At 44.6% G+C, this 15,751-nt stretch overlaps 2 protein-coding genes across 7 annotated transcripts in view; one reads left to right on the top strand and one right to left on the bottom strand.

Moving 5' to 3' along the window:
- Positions 1 to 721: 721 nt before the first annotated feature.
- serpinh1a (serpin peptidase inhibitor, clade H (heat shock protein 47), member 1a) lies at positions 722 to 6,415 on the bottom strand. The gene is made up of 5 exons (XM_061803929.1): positions 6,213 to 6,415; positions 4,149 to 4,753; positions 2,431 to 2,529; positions 1,393 to 1,625; positions 722 to 1,310 (listed from the first exon to the last, which is right to left on the bottom strand). The coding sequence occupies exons 2-5, from the start codon at positions 4,741 to 4,743 to the stop codon at positions 1,008 to 1,010; spliced, it is 1,230 nt and encodes a 409-aa protein (XP_061659913.1). The 5' UTR covers positions 4,744 to 4,753; positions 6,213 to 6,415; the 3' UTR covers positions 722 to 1,007.
- A 4,613-nt stretch (positions 6,416 to 11,028) lies between these two features.
- Positions 11,029 to 15,751, top strand: part of gdpd5a (glycerophosphodiester phosphodiesterase domain containing 5a) — a 30,342-nt gene continuing 25,619 nt past the window's right edge. For 5 of the 6 annotated variants that reach the window (XR_009792546.1, XR_009792545.1, XM_061803926.1 and 2 more), the window contains exon 1: positions 11,029 to 11,278. The gene's annotated coding sequence lies outside the window, so the exon portion shown is untranslated. The other variant, XM_061803923.1, reaches the window with a different exon arrangement.

Genomic DNA, 15,751 nt, shown 5'->3' with positions numbered 1-15,751 from the left:
CATCTGACCACAAAGCTTTCTCCCATGACTCCTCTGTATCATCCAAAATGGTCATTGGCAAACTTAAGACGGGCCTTGACGTGTGCTGGTTTAAGCAGGCGAACCTTCCCTGCCGTGCATGATTTCAAACCATGACGTCTTAGTGTATTACCAACTGTCACCTTGGAAAAGGTGGTCCCAGCTCTTTTCAGGTCATTGACCAAGTCCTGTCGTGTAGTCCTAGCAGGTTTTTGAGGGTCAGAATTCTAGCTGATAGGTGTTCAAATACTTATTTGCAGCTGTGTGATTTCTGGATTTCACAGAGGACATGCACCTACGATGAAAATTTCAGACCCCTCCATGATTTCTCAGTCGGAGAACTTGCAATATAGCAAATGCTGGTCCCAGCTCTTTTCAGGTTATTGACCAAGTCCTGTCGTGTAGGCTTGGGCTGATTCCTCACCTTTCTCAGGATCATTGAGACCCCACGAGGTGATATCTCGCACGGGGCTCCACTCCGATTGAGATTGACAGTCACGTTTAGCTTCTTCCATTTTCTGATGATTGCTCCAACAGTGGACCTTTTTTTTAGCAAGCTGCTTGGCAATTTCTCCGTAGCCCTTTCCAGCCACATGGAGTTGTACAATTTTGTCTCTGGTATCTTTGACAAGCTTAAACTGAATGGAAGTGGGGAAAGTAAGAACAGTCATCCTGCACACAATACACTTTTCAATACAATATTTATGACCACACCAGAAACCATATTTGGCTGGCATATTAACACCGCTTCCCCCCGTTTTCCTTCGATTCAAGTAATTTGTCATTTTACAACGAATACACAAAATGATACAGTCTTCATTGATGCCCTGAATAAAGACACGATGATTCTCTTTCAGATGCTTGAGGAATTGTATCAGTTTGGAACAGGAATGTAATTATAAAACAAACATTTTTTTATTTTTTCTCTCTTTTACACGCATAGACACACACACACGCACACGCAAAATCACGGACAAGCCAATATGCGGCTATAATTCATCTCTCATCTTTTCACCTTTTGGCCTGACCATCCTCCCAATAAAGAGGATGGAGTTTGTCTTCCGATCCTTCACCAAGAAGATAAAAGGATGGTCTGCATAGAACAGTTTCGGGGACTTGAGCTGGTCAGTGCCAAAGACGGTCGTGTCCATTTCGTTTCCTTCTGTGACCAACTCTATGACTGCTGCATGGAAGACACTGGACAAGTAGAGGTCCTTTTTCCCAGACATGTTGGACAGGTCTGCTTTAGATTTGTTCACTGCCTCAGTCAGGCCCAATTTCTCCAGATGTTTCTAAGGATGAATAGACAGATCATGCTTGATGAACAATGAAATACAGTACTGCAGTTGTAGTGTAATAAATTGACTTTTTTACCTGCAGGTTGTGACTGACTTCCATGCTGATTTTGGGCAGAGATACTGCCACTGCTTTCTGCTGGAGCTTACTCATCCAAATATCCAGCTGCTTCTTGTTCAACATCTGTTCCACTCTGTCCAGATTTTCCACTTGGTACGGCAGGATGAAGACCATACTAGACTTCTTATGAGCCAGCGGCATGCTCAGAATGGACAGCTTATTGCTTGTGTCATCGTAGAATCCATAAATACCTAATGAAGCAAATCGGTATGGTGTCAATATTATCCTCCATACACCACACAGTTTACTGTCTCCTGATGGATGTCATTTGCTATATTGCTTGACTACGCTAGGGTGTTTAGAATTCCATGCAATTAATATTTTCTCAGTGGTGCTTACAGACTATTGACGAAATACACTACGAATACGATTACAAATACACTACTACACATATTTGTTCGAGATTACACCCAATGAAATCCAATAGAATGGTGGTGGCAAAAAGTTTTGTCATTTGCCACATTGTAGTTATAGTTTTCCACTGAGGGCCATTATGACTGTGAAAGCATATAAATGTTCAACTGCCTCGTTATACTAACACATATACAAGGTGTGTGTGTGTTTCTTTCGGCTTGTCCCTTTCGGGGTCGCCACAGCGTGTCATCTCAGATGAACGCATATATATATGTTTGGCACAATTTTTACGCCGGATGCCCTTCCTGATGCAACCCTTCTCATTCCCCCTGGGATACGAACCCACAACCCCTTGTTTACCAAACCAGTGCTCTAACCACTGAGCTACGGGGCCTCCTAACAGATATACACGATAATTCTAGGAATTTGTGACACCCGTTCCATAAATGTTTAGTCACATTTTTGTTATTCATTAAACACATTGCTAAAATGTAATCATTATTGTTAATCCAATAGTTTTTAAAAGCAGTGTTTTTTTTAAAAAAAAAAAAAAAAGCATACTCGCAATTTTTTAATTCCTTATCAAAAGTTAACTCTACTTCCAGAATAGTAAATGTGTCAAGGAAAACCAGCAACACCAACCTGTGCGATGCATCATCTCGATTGAGACAGTGTAGCTATGGGAGACCATGAATCCACGGGTGTCCACCATCTTATGGTGGAATTCCTCGTCCCAGTGAGCTGTGAAAAAAAAGGATGTATGTTCTAAAATTCACCAATCCACCCATCTGTCTTCCACTTTTCTAAGGTTGGGTGACAGGGCAGCAGCCCAAGCAGGATACAGTAGATCATTAGGTGGTGGTCAGTTGACTTGGCAGCGCCACACCACTCTTCACACAAGAGTCCAAGACAAGGAGGCACAAGTCACATGATACCACCACAAATTTGATGGTTGAACTGGGGTCGGTTCCAAGTGCACATATCCGCACCCTTCACCCTTCAACGTGGTCTTTGTTAGGGACAATCCATGACGAGCACAGAAGTCAACCACAGAGAAACACTCTTGTTTAGATTACTGGACGATTGCGGACTGGGAGGGAGTGCAAGGTTGGGGGGTGGGAGGGACGTAACACTCAATCACGTTCCTCCACGTCTCACTACCATCGCCCATGTGAGCAATAAATTCCTCTGCACACCCTCTAAGACCTCCAATAAGGGTGGTTACCAAGACCTGCTGTTTTGCTCTTAGGGACAAACAGCAGTCAGGAGCCAATGTTTCCCCCAGCCTATGACTGAGGGAGATCACTCTCTTATCCACTGGGATAAACCCTGACATACAGGCACAAAGCTAAGGAGCAACACATATGTCCACAGCTGCTCGGCACCTCTTAGCTACGGCAACATCGAGTGGAAATCATTTTAAAGTCTCTCAAGAGAATTGAGTCAGTCTAAAGTCTCTCATGGGAACTGAGTCCAAGCTATGCGAAGAAGTGAGTCAAAAAATCTTGTTGGAAACCTTCCATCTTGCACAAACATTCTGTCTTTTTCCTGCCTGCCAGAGGGGTGACATGTCCCTGGAGTAAGCTTCTGTACCCAGGCACGGTACAGCTAAACTCTCTGCCTTTGGCTACCATCAAACTGACACTGTACGCATCCGCCCCCCTTGGGCCCTTTCGCAGGTGATGAGCTCATTGGAATGGAGACCCATGGAGCCTCACCTGGCTTTGCCTGGCCAGGGTTGATGGGTGCAGACCCTTCTGGTCACCAGGCGCTTAGCATCTAGCCAAACCTCCAGGCTAGCTCCAGAGGGGAACCCTGGTGAGGGAAAACATAGTCTAATGGTTTTCTTTACCATATGGGGCTCCGAGCCAAGCTATTGCTTTGTCTGGGCCCTCACCAAGGACTTGTTTGAGGCCACCTGAGGCCTAAACCCGATTGACAACTTAGCTCCTAGGATCATTAGAACACACAAACCTCATCGACATGGTAGGCTCACACCCGAAGGAATTTCTCAAATCCACACAGTCTAATTTGCAGTGATACCATAAGTCCATCCCATTACTTCCTGAATTTTAAATAACAGTCAAAATATCGATTGATTACCATTTGTCTGTGTATTCTGTATTCTGCTCTTCTTGTTGGTCGTATTTCCTGTGCTTTTTCTTGATTTCCGAAAATGTTAAAAAATGACCGAGCCATTTATGCTACCATGCTAACGAGATTCTGGATTCACTTGATTCTGGCACTGAGGTTGTACAGTCCAGGGTGCACCCTACCCTTAGGCTACTGCACACTGGTGGCCAAACTGAGGATAAGCAGTATGGAAGATAGATGATACTATAAGATACATTCATACTCACGTTTGAAAAACATTGCGTTGACGATCATCGCACCATCTGTTTTTTCCACATCCTTTGTGACTTCAGGCACTTTGCCATCAGTGGACTTAGCGGCCCATTCATTGATGGAATTCAGAGCACTTTTCTTATCTTTGAAATTAATTTTTGAGTGGTCATAATTGTAGTGTTTTTTGCTGCGCTTCACAAAATCTTCCACAAAGCTGACAGTGTTGGGTCCGTAGAGACGGTTGCTGATCATCCAGGTGACGTTACGTGTCTTGGGGTCGCTCACCTCAGTCAGGATCTCGGCCAAACCAGAATGTAGTTGCTCATCTGTCACTTTAGCTGCGTTCAAAATAGTTTTGACCTGAGAGGCAGTTGAGGCCTTTCCCCCAAGCGCCACCAGACCGAGTGAGGAGGCCACCACCACGGGAGAAATGAGGATGTTTTCTACATTCTTCTCCTTTGCCATGTTTCGGTAAAGATTGAAAGCCAAGTTGGCACTGTTGTCAGCCAGCGCGGCGGCGTGTTTACTGAGGACTTTGTCAGCAGAAGCGGCTGTGGCAGCGGATGCGGCAGTAACGAGGAGGGCCAGAGCTATCGCATTTAGCCACATGGTGCAGAGTCTATGAGTGAAAACACAATTAATCACACATTGTCATCACAAAATACGACACAATAAGAAGCTACAAAGTTTACATGTTTTTTTTTTTTTTTGTTTGTTTGACGTTCTTTGCGATGCCCGAAATTACTGCTGTCAGGTTAGTCATGTTGTGTGACGAGGGCAGTCATGTCTACTCAGACCATTTTCAAAAAAAGGGATGAGTGACAAATCTTTTGCCGTCCCTCCACCTGTGTCGACAACAAAGTTGTCAACGTGCATTATTTTGTATATGCATTAATAATGATTAAAAATGTTGAAAAAGTTACTATTGTAAAAAAAAAAAATCTTATTCCACGATATAATAAAAATAATACTAGTATCACAATGAGTACATACTTAGTTACTCATAAAATTTAAGAATATGCAGGAGGTGGGTACCTTTGAAGCAGTACAATTCGGGTTGTTCCACCTGCACTGTAGCGGCTGCTAATTTTTTTTTTGGATCCATTCATCCATTTTCTTCACTGCTTATCCTCACGAGGGTCACAGGGAGTGCTGGAGCCTATCCCAGCTGTCAACGGGCAGGAGGCGGGGTACACCCTGAACTAGATGCTCGCCAATCGCAGGGCACATAGAGACAAACAGCCGCACTCACAATCACACCTTGGGGCAATTTAGAGTGTTCAATTAATGTTGCATGTCTTTGGAATGTGGGAGGAAACCGGAGTGCCCAGAGGAAACCCACGGAGGCACGGCGAGAACATGCAAACTCCACACAAGCGGGTCCGGGACTGAACCCGGGACCTCAGAACAGTGAGGCCAACGCATTCCCAGCGGATCCACCGTGCCACCGTTTCTTTGTGACATATTTAGAAATTATCTGGGATACTTGGTTCGGCATTCAATTTGAAGAACGCCTCTCAAGGCAAGTATAACAGCCACGTAGGCAGCAGCTCAATGTATCCTGATTGTGTCTACAATGTGCGAGATTTTGTTTCTTTATTATTGGCTGGAAACACAAATTATTTTTTTTCTATAAGGCTTAGAGATATGTGATAAAAGCATAGCCAGTTTGAAAGTCAGGGTTTATGTATAATAATGATTATCTTTCCTGTGTGATTACAAGTCAGTATCGATGACTGCAACAACGCAGACTTCTCAACTTGCAAAAAAAAAAAAACATTTTGAAAGAAGTGTGAAGACAGAATATGTGCAATATCTTTTGAATTGAGTCAGACAGATTCAGAATTCTTATTACGCTCTCCATAATCTGCAATGTCTATTTTCAATGTTTATAGTTCACATTCTTCAATCAACGATGGCATCTTTTAATACATTTTTAAATGTTTTAGACCTTCAACAATGGCATCATGAGCGTATATCCTAAATCTAAACTTGTGATCTCTCTTCTTATGCCTGGACAATAATCAGAAGTGGGACACTCCTCACTCAACTCCCCGCTATTCATGCTTCTGTCTTACCTTACGAGGCTCTCTCAGTAATTCCAACGCTTGTGCCAAATCTTTTTCCAAATACAGCTCGGAGTGTTTTCAGGGATCTACGCCTTTCAGATATCTGCAGGCACGACTTTTGTGAAGAATTGCAGCATTCAAGCTCGGTTTTCAGTGAACCAAAATCTCTGCACTGGAGTCTTGTTTCCAGGATATCCCGCCCATGTGTCCGACGCCGGTGGGAAAGGAATCCTCCGCCTGCTTGGTCCTAAAGCCTGAAATCGTAGCCCTGTAAGCGCGTTCTGACTCTGTGACCTATAATAAAAGTTACCTCCCATTGCTTAGTGATGACGAGCTGACTGAAACGTAGTCTCCTTTGAGAGGTCCCCATCTGCCTGTACTAAATTTTAAAAAATGCAGGCCACGAGAGCCAACAGTAAACCCACTGGCCTTGGCAATTCAACACATAGAAGTGTCACGGCGATGGTAACTGTCATATCTTCACAACTCATGGTAGGATTCAGACAAAATGCCCCGGAGGAACAAAAGCATTAAACCAAATAACATCGAAACATTATTTTATTGCGGATGAAGTAGATGTAGCAGTTGGCTGATATGCTTGCAATCAAAAGCATGAGCAGGCATAACATTTGAAAACAATGTTATTTTTAGCAGTGGCAGTTTTATTCATGGAATGTACTCGTTCATCTCTGCAAACGGTTTAAACCTGTTTCTGATGCATCCTTCCAGCTGTTTCAATAACAAATATGGGAACTGCACATTCTCAATGCATTTTTCCCATGTATGCTCTGCCCTCTCTGCCCGGATGTATCCATGCCCATCCCCCGGCCACAGGAGTTGCTTGGGGTTTTCCAAGCGGGACATGCAGGAAGCGGATGTGTGTTCAGTAGGCGACGTCGTCTACTGAACACTGCTACTACTACTACTAGAACAGTAGTACTACTCTTCTCCAAGCTTTTTGTCTGTGTAGCTTTGCACAAGGGGCCTAGACGCAAGATGTGTTTTGAATAGTTTTGCGGTATTCTTTAATTGACATAAATGATTATGCTCCAGATGACCTCATTTTGAGTTTTACACTAACAGTGTAGCCCCTCTTCAATTTCACCTGAAATCCATTGTTTCTGCATGCATCTCGTTTGATGACACAACAATTGCCTTTGATAGTTGTTTTGGAAGTACAGTAATGCTATTCATCCTCAGGTTCTCAAAAGGACTGAGATGAGTGGTTCTCATCTGCAGAAAAAGTATTGTTTTATGCATAAAAATGTTGACTTGTCTCATCACGTCAAACAGTCTAATCAGTACTTTTTTTGTTGAAATGGGCTTGTCTGGTGGGGGAAAAAATCCAAATCTGTCTGAAATGTATGAATGTAATCTTCTTCTTTTCCTTTCAGCTTGTCCCATTAGGGGTCACTACAGTGTGTTATCTTTTTCCATCTTAGCCTATCTCCTGCATCTTCTTCTCTAACCCCAACTGCCCTCACGTCTTCCCTCACCCCATCCATCAACCTTCTCTTTGGTCTTCCTCTCGCTCTTTTGCCTGGCAGCTCCACCATCCGCAGCACGCTTCTACCAACGTACTCACTCTCTCGCCTCTGGACATGTCCAAACCATCGAAGTCTGCTCTCTCGAACCTTTTCTCAGAAAGATCCAACTTTCGCCGTCCCTCTGATGACCTTATTTCTAATCCTATCCAACCTGCTCACTCCGAGCGAGAACCTCAACATCTTCATTTCTGCCGCCTCCAGTTCTGCTTCCTGTTGTCTTTTCAGTGCCACCGTCTCTAATCCGGACATCATGGCCGGGCTCACCATTGTTTTATATACTTTGCCCTTCATCCTAGCAGACACTCATCTGTCACATAACACACCAGACATCTTCCGCCAGCTTTTTCAACCTGCTTGGACCCCTTTCTTCACTTCCTGACCACACTCACCATTACTCTGGATTGTTGACCCCAAGTATTTGAAGTCGTCCACCCTCGCTATCTCTTCTCCCTGTAGCCTCACTCTTCCCCCTCCACTTTTCTCATTCACGCACAGATATTCTGTTTTACTTCGGCTAATCTTCATTCCTCTCCTTTCCAGTGCATGCCTCCATCTTTCTAATTATTCCTCCGCCTGCTCCCCGCTTTTACTGCAGATCACAATATCATCTGCGAACATCGTGGTCCATGGGGATTCCAGTCTAACGTCATCTGTCAGCCTATCCATTACTCCAGAGAACAGGAAGGGGCTCAGAGCGGATCCCTGATGCAGTCCCACCTCCACCTTAAATTCTTCTGTCACACCCATGGCATATCTCACCGCTATTCTGCTGCCCTCGTACATGTCCTGTACTATTCTAACATATTTCTCATGCCACACCAGACTTGCACATGCAGTACCACAGTTCCTCTCTTTGTACTCTGTCATAGGCTTTCTCTAGGTCTCCAAAAACACAATGTAGCTCCTTCTGGCCTTCTCTGTACTTTTCCACTAGTATCCTCAAGGCAAGTAATGCATCCGTGGTACTCTTTCTAAGCATGAAACCATACAGTTGCTCGCAGATACTTACTTCTGTCCTGAGTCTCGCCTCCACTACTCTTCCCATAACTTCATCGTGTGGCTCATCAACTTTATTCCTCGAGAGTTGCCACAGCTCTGCAAGTCCCCTTTGTTCTTAAAAATGGGAACTAGCACATTTTTCCGACATTCTTCTAGCATCTTCTCACCCGCTAGTATTCTATTGAATAAGTTGGTCAAAAACTCCACAGCCACTTCACCAAATTGCTACCTCCACTGGTATGTCATCAGGACCAACTGTCTTTCCATTTTCATCCTGTTCAGTGCCTTTCCTTCTTCCCCCTTACTTCCCACTTCCTGGTCATTCAGACGTGCCTCTTCTACTCTTCTTTCTCTCTCGTTTTCTTCATTCATTAACTTCTCAAAGTATTCTTTCCATCTACTTAACACCACTACTGGCATCAGTCAACATATTTTAATCACCTTTACTTGCTGCACATCCTTCCCATCTCTATCCCTCTGTCTGGCCAACCCGTAGAGATCCTTTTCTCCTTAAGGTTTAGGTTAACTTGAAGAAGAAAGTCTGGAGGTGTAGTTTTGTTATGTTAATGTGCTCCATGCAGGCTTCAGGCAATGTTTTTCATCCGATTACAGTAATAAAAATGACTGGTTGCACTCACAAGTTTGTCACTTGTACAATTACGATGGCAGTCAGTCATTTGTTAATGCCGCATTTTTTTTTTAGAAAACTTTTTCATTAAAGCTGGTTGTCTCCTGAGTAGTTTTATGTCAAATGTTATGGTGGTGTTTAAGAGCAATTTTCTCTCTTTCTATCTATCTCTCTTTATTTAACTCCTGCGTCAAACTCTATGTGGAACAGGCCTCCCACCACCACCACCACCCCTTTTCCTGTTCTTGCCAATGTATTGCCATGAATGTGATGAACTATGCTATTGCTCTTCTCCAATGAAAATTCCAGCCATTGTACACTTTAAAAGGCTGCCATACACGTCACATTCGGTCCTCCAGCTCAACTTTGCATTATTTAATCCAGAAGTGGAGAGCAAATGTCAAGATGGACACGATGGATTTTATTTAACTGAGCTACACTTGTTTTTACTTTTTTTAATTTTTTACCATTTAGTTTAACGGCCTGGGATTGGCTGGCAACCAGTTCAGGGTGTCCCTGCCTTCTGCCTTTTGACAGCTGGGATAGGCTCCAGCGCACCCCGCGACCCTTGTGAGAATAAGCGGCTAAGAAAATGGATGGATGGTTGGATGGATGGATGGATGGATGGATGGATGGATGGATAGTCTAAAGGCAATGTTCACGTGAATATACGAGCGCTCTCTGCTGGCTAAATACATAATTACTTGGACAAACGCAGTATGTCTCATGGCCGCTAGAGGCTCACAAAGAGCACTTCATGGATGGAATAAAGTTGGCAGAATGTAAAAAAAATAGATACTCCAACCAAGTACACATACATACAGAAAACCTATTGTATTACGGATACATTTGAATTTATTCCCACGTAGTTTGGTTAATTAAAGGCTCGAAATTGGCCATAAGTGTTCATGTGAATGAGAGTGTCGAAGTTTGTTTGTCTAATCACCATTCCATGTTGATCGCTCCCTTCCGCCCAAAGTCTGATGCACACGAGGACAAGCAGTATTGAAAATGGATGGATTATGCGACTGGAATTGCTTCTCCTTGTCTCTAAAACACTTGAGTCACATAGCTCTTCTAGTGAAGTGCCTGCACATTGTTTGGGATTAGAGGGATCTGGTGTAATTATCCAGAGATAATCTCTGACTGCTCGGCTTGGAATAGATCTCTTGCAAGACCTGACTCCAGTCTACCTGTCCAACATGTGTTGCTTCCACAGTGCTGTTGCCAAACTGAAAGGTTTCTTCAAACCTTTGTGTCCCTGTCTGATGTACTGGTACCTCATTAATCTAACCCTGGCCTCCACTCCATTTCTGCTCGGTGAATTCCTGGTAGTACTAACATTTTCAATCGATGGGCCAACACTCCTTGGTAACAGCCTTTGATATGTGAAGTGGTCATTGGGGTGGGGTGGGAGTGAAGGGAGAAATTAAAAAAAAAAAAAAAAAACATTTTAGCAGTTGCCCAATATTTGAAATAATAATGAGGAATCACTTTCTCCGTAGGTACAGTTACATGTTGTCTCACGACTACTACAGTTGAATGTAAAATATATTCCTTGGTTCAGCAAAAGTTGGAAAAGAGTCACATGCAATTCTTTTTTTTTTTTTTAAATATCATCATTTTCTTGCGCCATGGCTCCTCCCACACAGTGAGGAGCGGCTGACGCACGAATGGGAAGTGCACTTGCGTCGGTCTCCAAAGCAACAGCTCCTTTAAAGATTATAGCACTGAATTCTTTCTTTTGCCGGGTTCCAACTCTTTGGGGTCCAAGATAAACTTTAAAGTAGACTGACGTCTGACAATTGTGGGTCTCGACTTGAAATCTACTTTGAAATAACGACGTCATGTGACGTTTTGGCGTATTCAAATCGTCCCGAGGAAAATTAAGGTCGTGGGAGGTAAGGAAATTGTATTATCACTTCGTATTATCTTCTATGTCAGTGACAGCCACTTTGTGTTCATTTGTTTTGCCTCGTGTAATTGGAATCAGATTTAAGTGGCGTTCATTTCCTTGGATTAGATCTGGTTGTAAACTGTTCTCTCTGAGGTTTTACTGCATCAGACACAACGTTGGCAATATTGCACCAAAATGAACTTAAGCGAGGTGATTCATGATCATGATCATGATTGAATTTGCAGTGAGTTAAATTGAGCTGCAGAAAAGAGGCAAATGCATTGATGGGAAGTGGTTAAATCTATAAGTAATCCTGCATTTGTTTCGTTTGTGCCAGAAGTATCATGGGTTTCATAATTTTTTTATTGTCATAAAGCAGCAGTGGTGTGCTGAGGGGATGGTGGCACCACAAATCCAACATGAGGGGGCCATCCAAATGAAGGAGGTGGACGTTCATACTCAAATTTTGGCAAACCAACTTTCCATAGCATTATAAAGAGAGCCTACTAAAGAAAATGGTCATGGTGAATTTAGCACATCTAGAGGTTGTGGGTTCGAATACAGGTGCCAGTCGTCCTCTGTGGAGTTTGGATAATCTTCTCATGTTTACAAGGAGATACATTTCATCAGGTACTTCCTCCCATATTCTGAAAACCAATACATAGGTTCATTAAAAAATTAAGTGTGTGTTGGTATGAATTGATGTTTGTCTATATGGGCCAAATGCTCTCTTGTATGGTTAAGTCAGAAAAGGCTCACAAGTGCGCTTTTGTGAAGGCATCCATTGCGCCATCCACTTAAGTCTATCGATAATTTGCGCACCTTCTGGCCATCTGCACACTCTGGGTGCGTGTTTTCTTATGCACACCCCATAGGCTGTACTAAGTACTGCCATGAGAAATATAATAAACAATTCAGTTTATAGTTAATTTAAAGCACCCCTTATAAAAAAAAAAAAAAAACCTGCACTTTAACATGACAATGAGTTACAGTTAATTTATTATTGTTATTGGTTTCACTGTTGATCATGAAATCTATTAAAGGGATTGTTAGTAATCAACAACAACAGCTGTTTCATTTGCTTTTCTATTCATGCGTGCCAGATCCTTGCGTTCAGTCATGAGCACAGTGTGATGTATTGTGAGGGTCACCTTGAAACATTTAGCGGAATCCCCTGTCAGAAGAAGTCTCAACTCCCACCTCTGGCAGAACTTTGCTCATGTTCTTTGAGATGAAGGGGACATTGATTCCGAGTGGACCATGTTCCACTCATCCATTGCTGAGGTGGTCGACCGGTGGTTGGTGCCTATCGTGGCGGAAATACCCGAACCCATGAGTGGACACCATGGGTGTGGGATGCCATCAAAAGCTGAAGAAGGAGTCCTAGTGTAGCCTCACCTAGGACCTGTTTGCCATGTGTGAATCCTGAGGCACTCGACTCAGGGGGGGGCAAGCATCATCAACACTGTGTATAGTGGGGATGGGGCGCTTCTGATCTCGACTCGACAGCTGTTTCACTTGCTTTTCTATTCATGTGAGCCAGATGCTTGTGTTCAGTCCCGAGCACAGTGTTGTGTGATGTATGACTTGATTACTTTTATTGGATTTATTAAATACGAAATAGAAAAACCCATGCTCCTTCATAGTAGCGTGTACTGTACCTGAGGAGTGCCCATAATGATTCACTTTGGTCCACTAAAGTTAATTTTACATTTAAGGTATGCCCTTCCTCCTCGAAGCCTTCACCTGAACATGGTGGAGGAGTTTGTATGTCCCATTGATCCTAGGAGCTAGGTTGTCTGGTGCTTCATGCCCCTGGTAGAGTCACACATGGCAAACAGGTCCTAGGTGAGGGACCAGACAAAGCATGGCAAAAAGTCATTTATGTTGGAAAACATTGTTGGATTCAGGTTTCTCTTGCCTGGACATGGGCCACCGATGCCCCCTTCTGGTGCCAGTTTATGGGGCCTGGCTGGGCACAGCCTGAAAGGGTAATGTGGGTGCCCCTTACCGCAGGCTCAACACTCGCTGGAGGCGCCGTAGAGGTCAGATCCAGTATGAGCTGGGCAGTGGCTGAAGGCAGGGACCTTGACGATCTGATCCCCAGCTCCAGAAGCTGGCTGTATGGAAGTTGAATACCACATCTCTGGCAGAGAAGGAGCCTGAGCTGGTGTGTTAGACCGAGAAGTTCCAACTAGATAGTCGGGCTCACCTCTATGCACGACTTGGGTTCTGGTACCAGTCCTCTTGAGAGCCGTTGGACTCTTCTCCACTCTGGAGTTGCTCACGGTGAGAGGCGCTGAGCAGATGTGGGTACATTCATTGCTCTCCAGGTCAGCAGTTGTACGATGGGTTCACCCCGGTGGATGAGAGGGTGGCCTCCCCTCACCTTTGGGTGGGAGCTCTAGTCCTGTGCCTATGCACCAAACAGAAGTTCAGAGTATCCACCCTTTTTGGAGACCTGAGAGGACTCCCTCTAATGTTTCCAAAATGGGTGGGAGGGTGTTATGGGGAGGAAGCCCGCCATCACACATGTGTCTACACGTGCCCTTGGTTACCAGGACACCCCAAGTCGGATTTTAATGATTGACTTTGTGGTTGTGTCATCTGACCTGCGGCTATATGTCTTAGCTGTCAACTGATTACCAACTGGTGGTGAGTTGGCTCCAATGATGGGGGAAGATATTGGTCCGATGAGGCAAGCCCAAATGTATTGTGAGGGTCACCTGGGAACATTTAGTAGAATCCCCTGTCAGAAAAAGTTTCAACTCCCACCTCCGAGAGAGCTTTGCTCATGTTCTGGGAGATGAAGAGGACATAGATTCCGAGTGGACCATGTTCCGCTCATCCATTGCTGAGATGGTCGACCGGTGTTTGGTGCCTATCGTGGCGGAAATACCCGAACCCATGAGTGGACACCATGGATGAGGGATGCCATCAAGCTGAAGAAGGAATCCTATTGTAGCCTGTGGGACTCCTGAGGCACTTGACTCAGGGGGGGGCAAGCACCATCAACACCGTGTATAATGGGAATGGGGCGCTGCTCACCTCGACTCAGGACGTTGTGAGTCGGGTGGGAGAGGCCCACGGAGTGGTGAGGGGGGTGTCTTGAGAGTATGGGGTACCAAAGCTCTCATAGAGGCTGTTTGGTCCCTGTGCGGCCGGTGTCAGAGTTTGGTTTGCATTTCCGGCAGTAAGTCTGACTTATTTCCGGTGTAGGTTGGAGCCCGCCAAATTCTCCCTTTGTTTTATTCTACACTTTTTATGGACAGAATTTATAGGGGCAGCCGAAGCATAGAAGAGGCCGGGTTTGGTGGGCTGGGTATTAGATCTCTACTTTGATGATGTGGTTCTGTTGGCATCATCAAGCTATGACCAGCAACTCTGACTGGAGTGGTACGCAGCCGAGTGTGAAGTGGCTCAGATGAGAATCAGCACCTCCAAATTAGAGACCTTGGTTCTCAGTTGGAAAAGGGTGGCGTGCCCTATCTAAGGTCAGAGATGAGACCCCGCCCCAAGTGGAGGTGTTCAAGTATCCTGTGTTCTTGTTCACGAGGGAGAGAAGAATGGAGCAGGAGATCAACAGGGGGACCGGTGCACATTCTGCAGTCATGCGGACTTTGTACCAGTAGGTTGTGGAGCTAAACAGAAAGGCGAACCTCTCAATGTACTGACCAATCTACGTTCCTACCCTCACCTATGGTCACGGGCTGTGGGTCATGACCGAAAAAAGAAGATCCCAGATGTAAGCAGCTGAAATGAGTTTCACCCCAAGGGTGTCCGGGCTCTGCTTTAGAGCTATGGTGAGAAGCTTGATTTATCTGAGAGCAGCTCAGAGTAGAGCCGCTGCTCCTCCACATTGAGAGGTACCAGATGAGGTGTCTGGGGCATCTGATTTGGATGGCTCCCAGATGTCTCCCCAGTGAGGTATTCTGGGCACACACCAACAGGAGGAGACCCCGGGAATGGCCCAGGACATGCTGAAGAGACTACATCACTCGCCTAGCCTGGGATTAAATTGGTATACCCCCAGAAAGGGAAGTCTAGACGTCCCTGCTAAAGCTACTGCCCCTGGGACCCAACCTCGAATAAGCGATGGAAAATTTATGGATGGAGAAAAGTCCGGGTTATGCCCCAGCTCTCACTCAAAGTCAGTTGGGATGGGCTTCAACTCACCCACGACCCTCATGTAGAAAAGCAGAAAATTGATTGATGAATGATAAACATACAGGGGCAGATCAGCAGTCGCACAATCTGCCTCCTGTTGAGTGGTCCTGAGTGTGAGTCTGACATTGTCATGGGTGAATTTTGCATGTTCCTCCAATGATCCAAAAACATGCATGTTATTGTAACTAAATGCTACGAATTATCCATCGGTGGGACGTGAATGTGTTTCTGTATCCAGTTGAATTTAGAAATTTACGACACTATAAAAAGTCACATTCGGGTGTTTTTCTTGTTTGACATGAAAGTAGAC

This window comes from Syngnathoides biaculeatus, chromosome 18, assembly GCF_019802595.1.
Source record: "Syngnathoides biaculeatus isolate LvHL_M chromosome 18, ASM1980259v1, whole genome shotgun sequence".
Taxonomy (NCBI): domain Eukaryota; kingdom Metazoa; phylum Chordata; class Actinopteri; order Syngnathiformes; family Syngnathidae; genus Syngnathoides; species Syngnathoides biaculeatus.
This window is presented reverse-complemented; position numbering and strand designations above follow the sequence as displayed.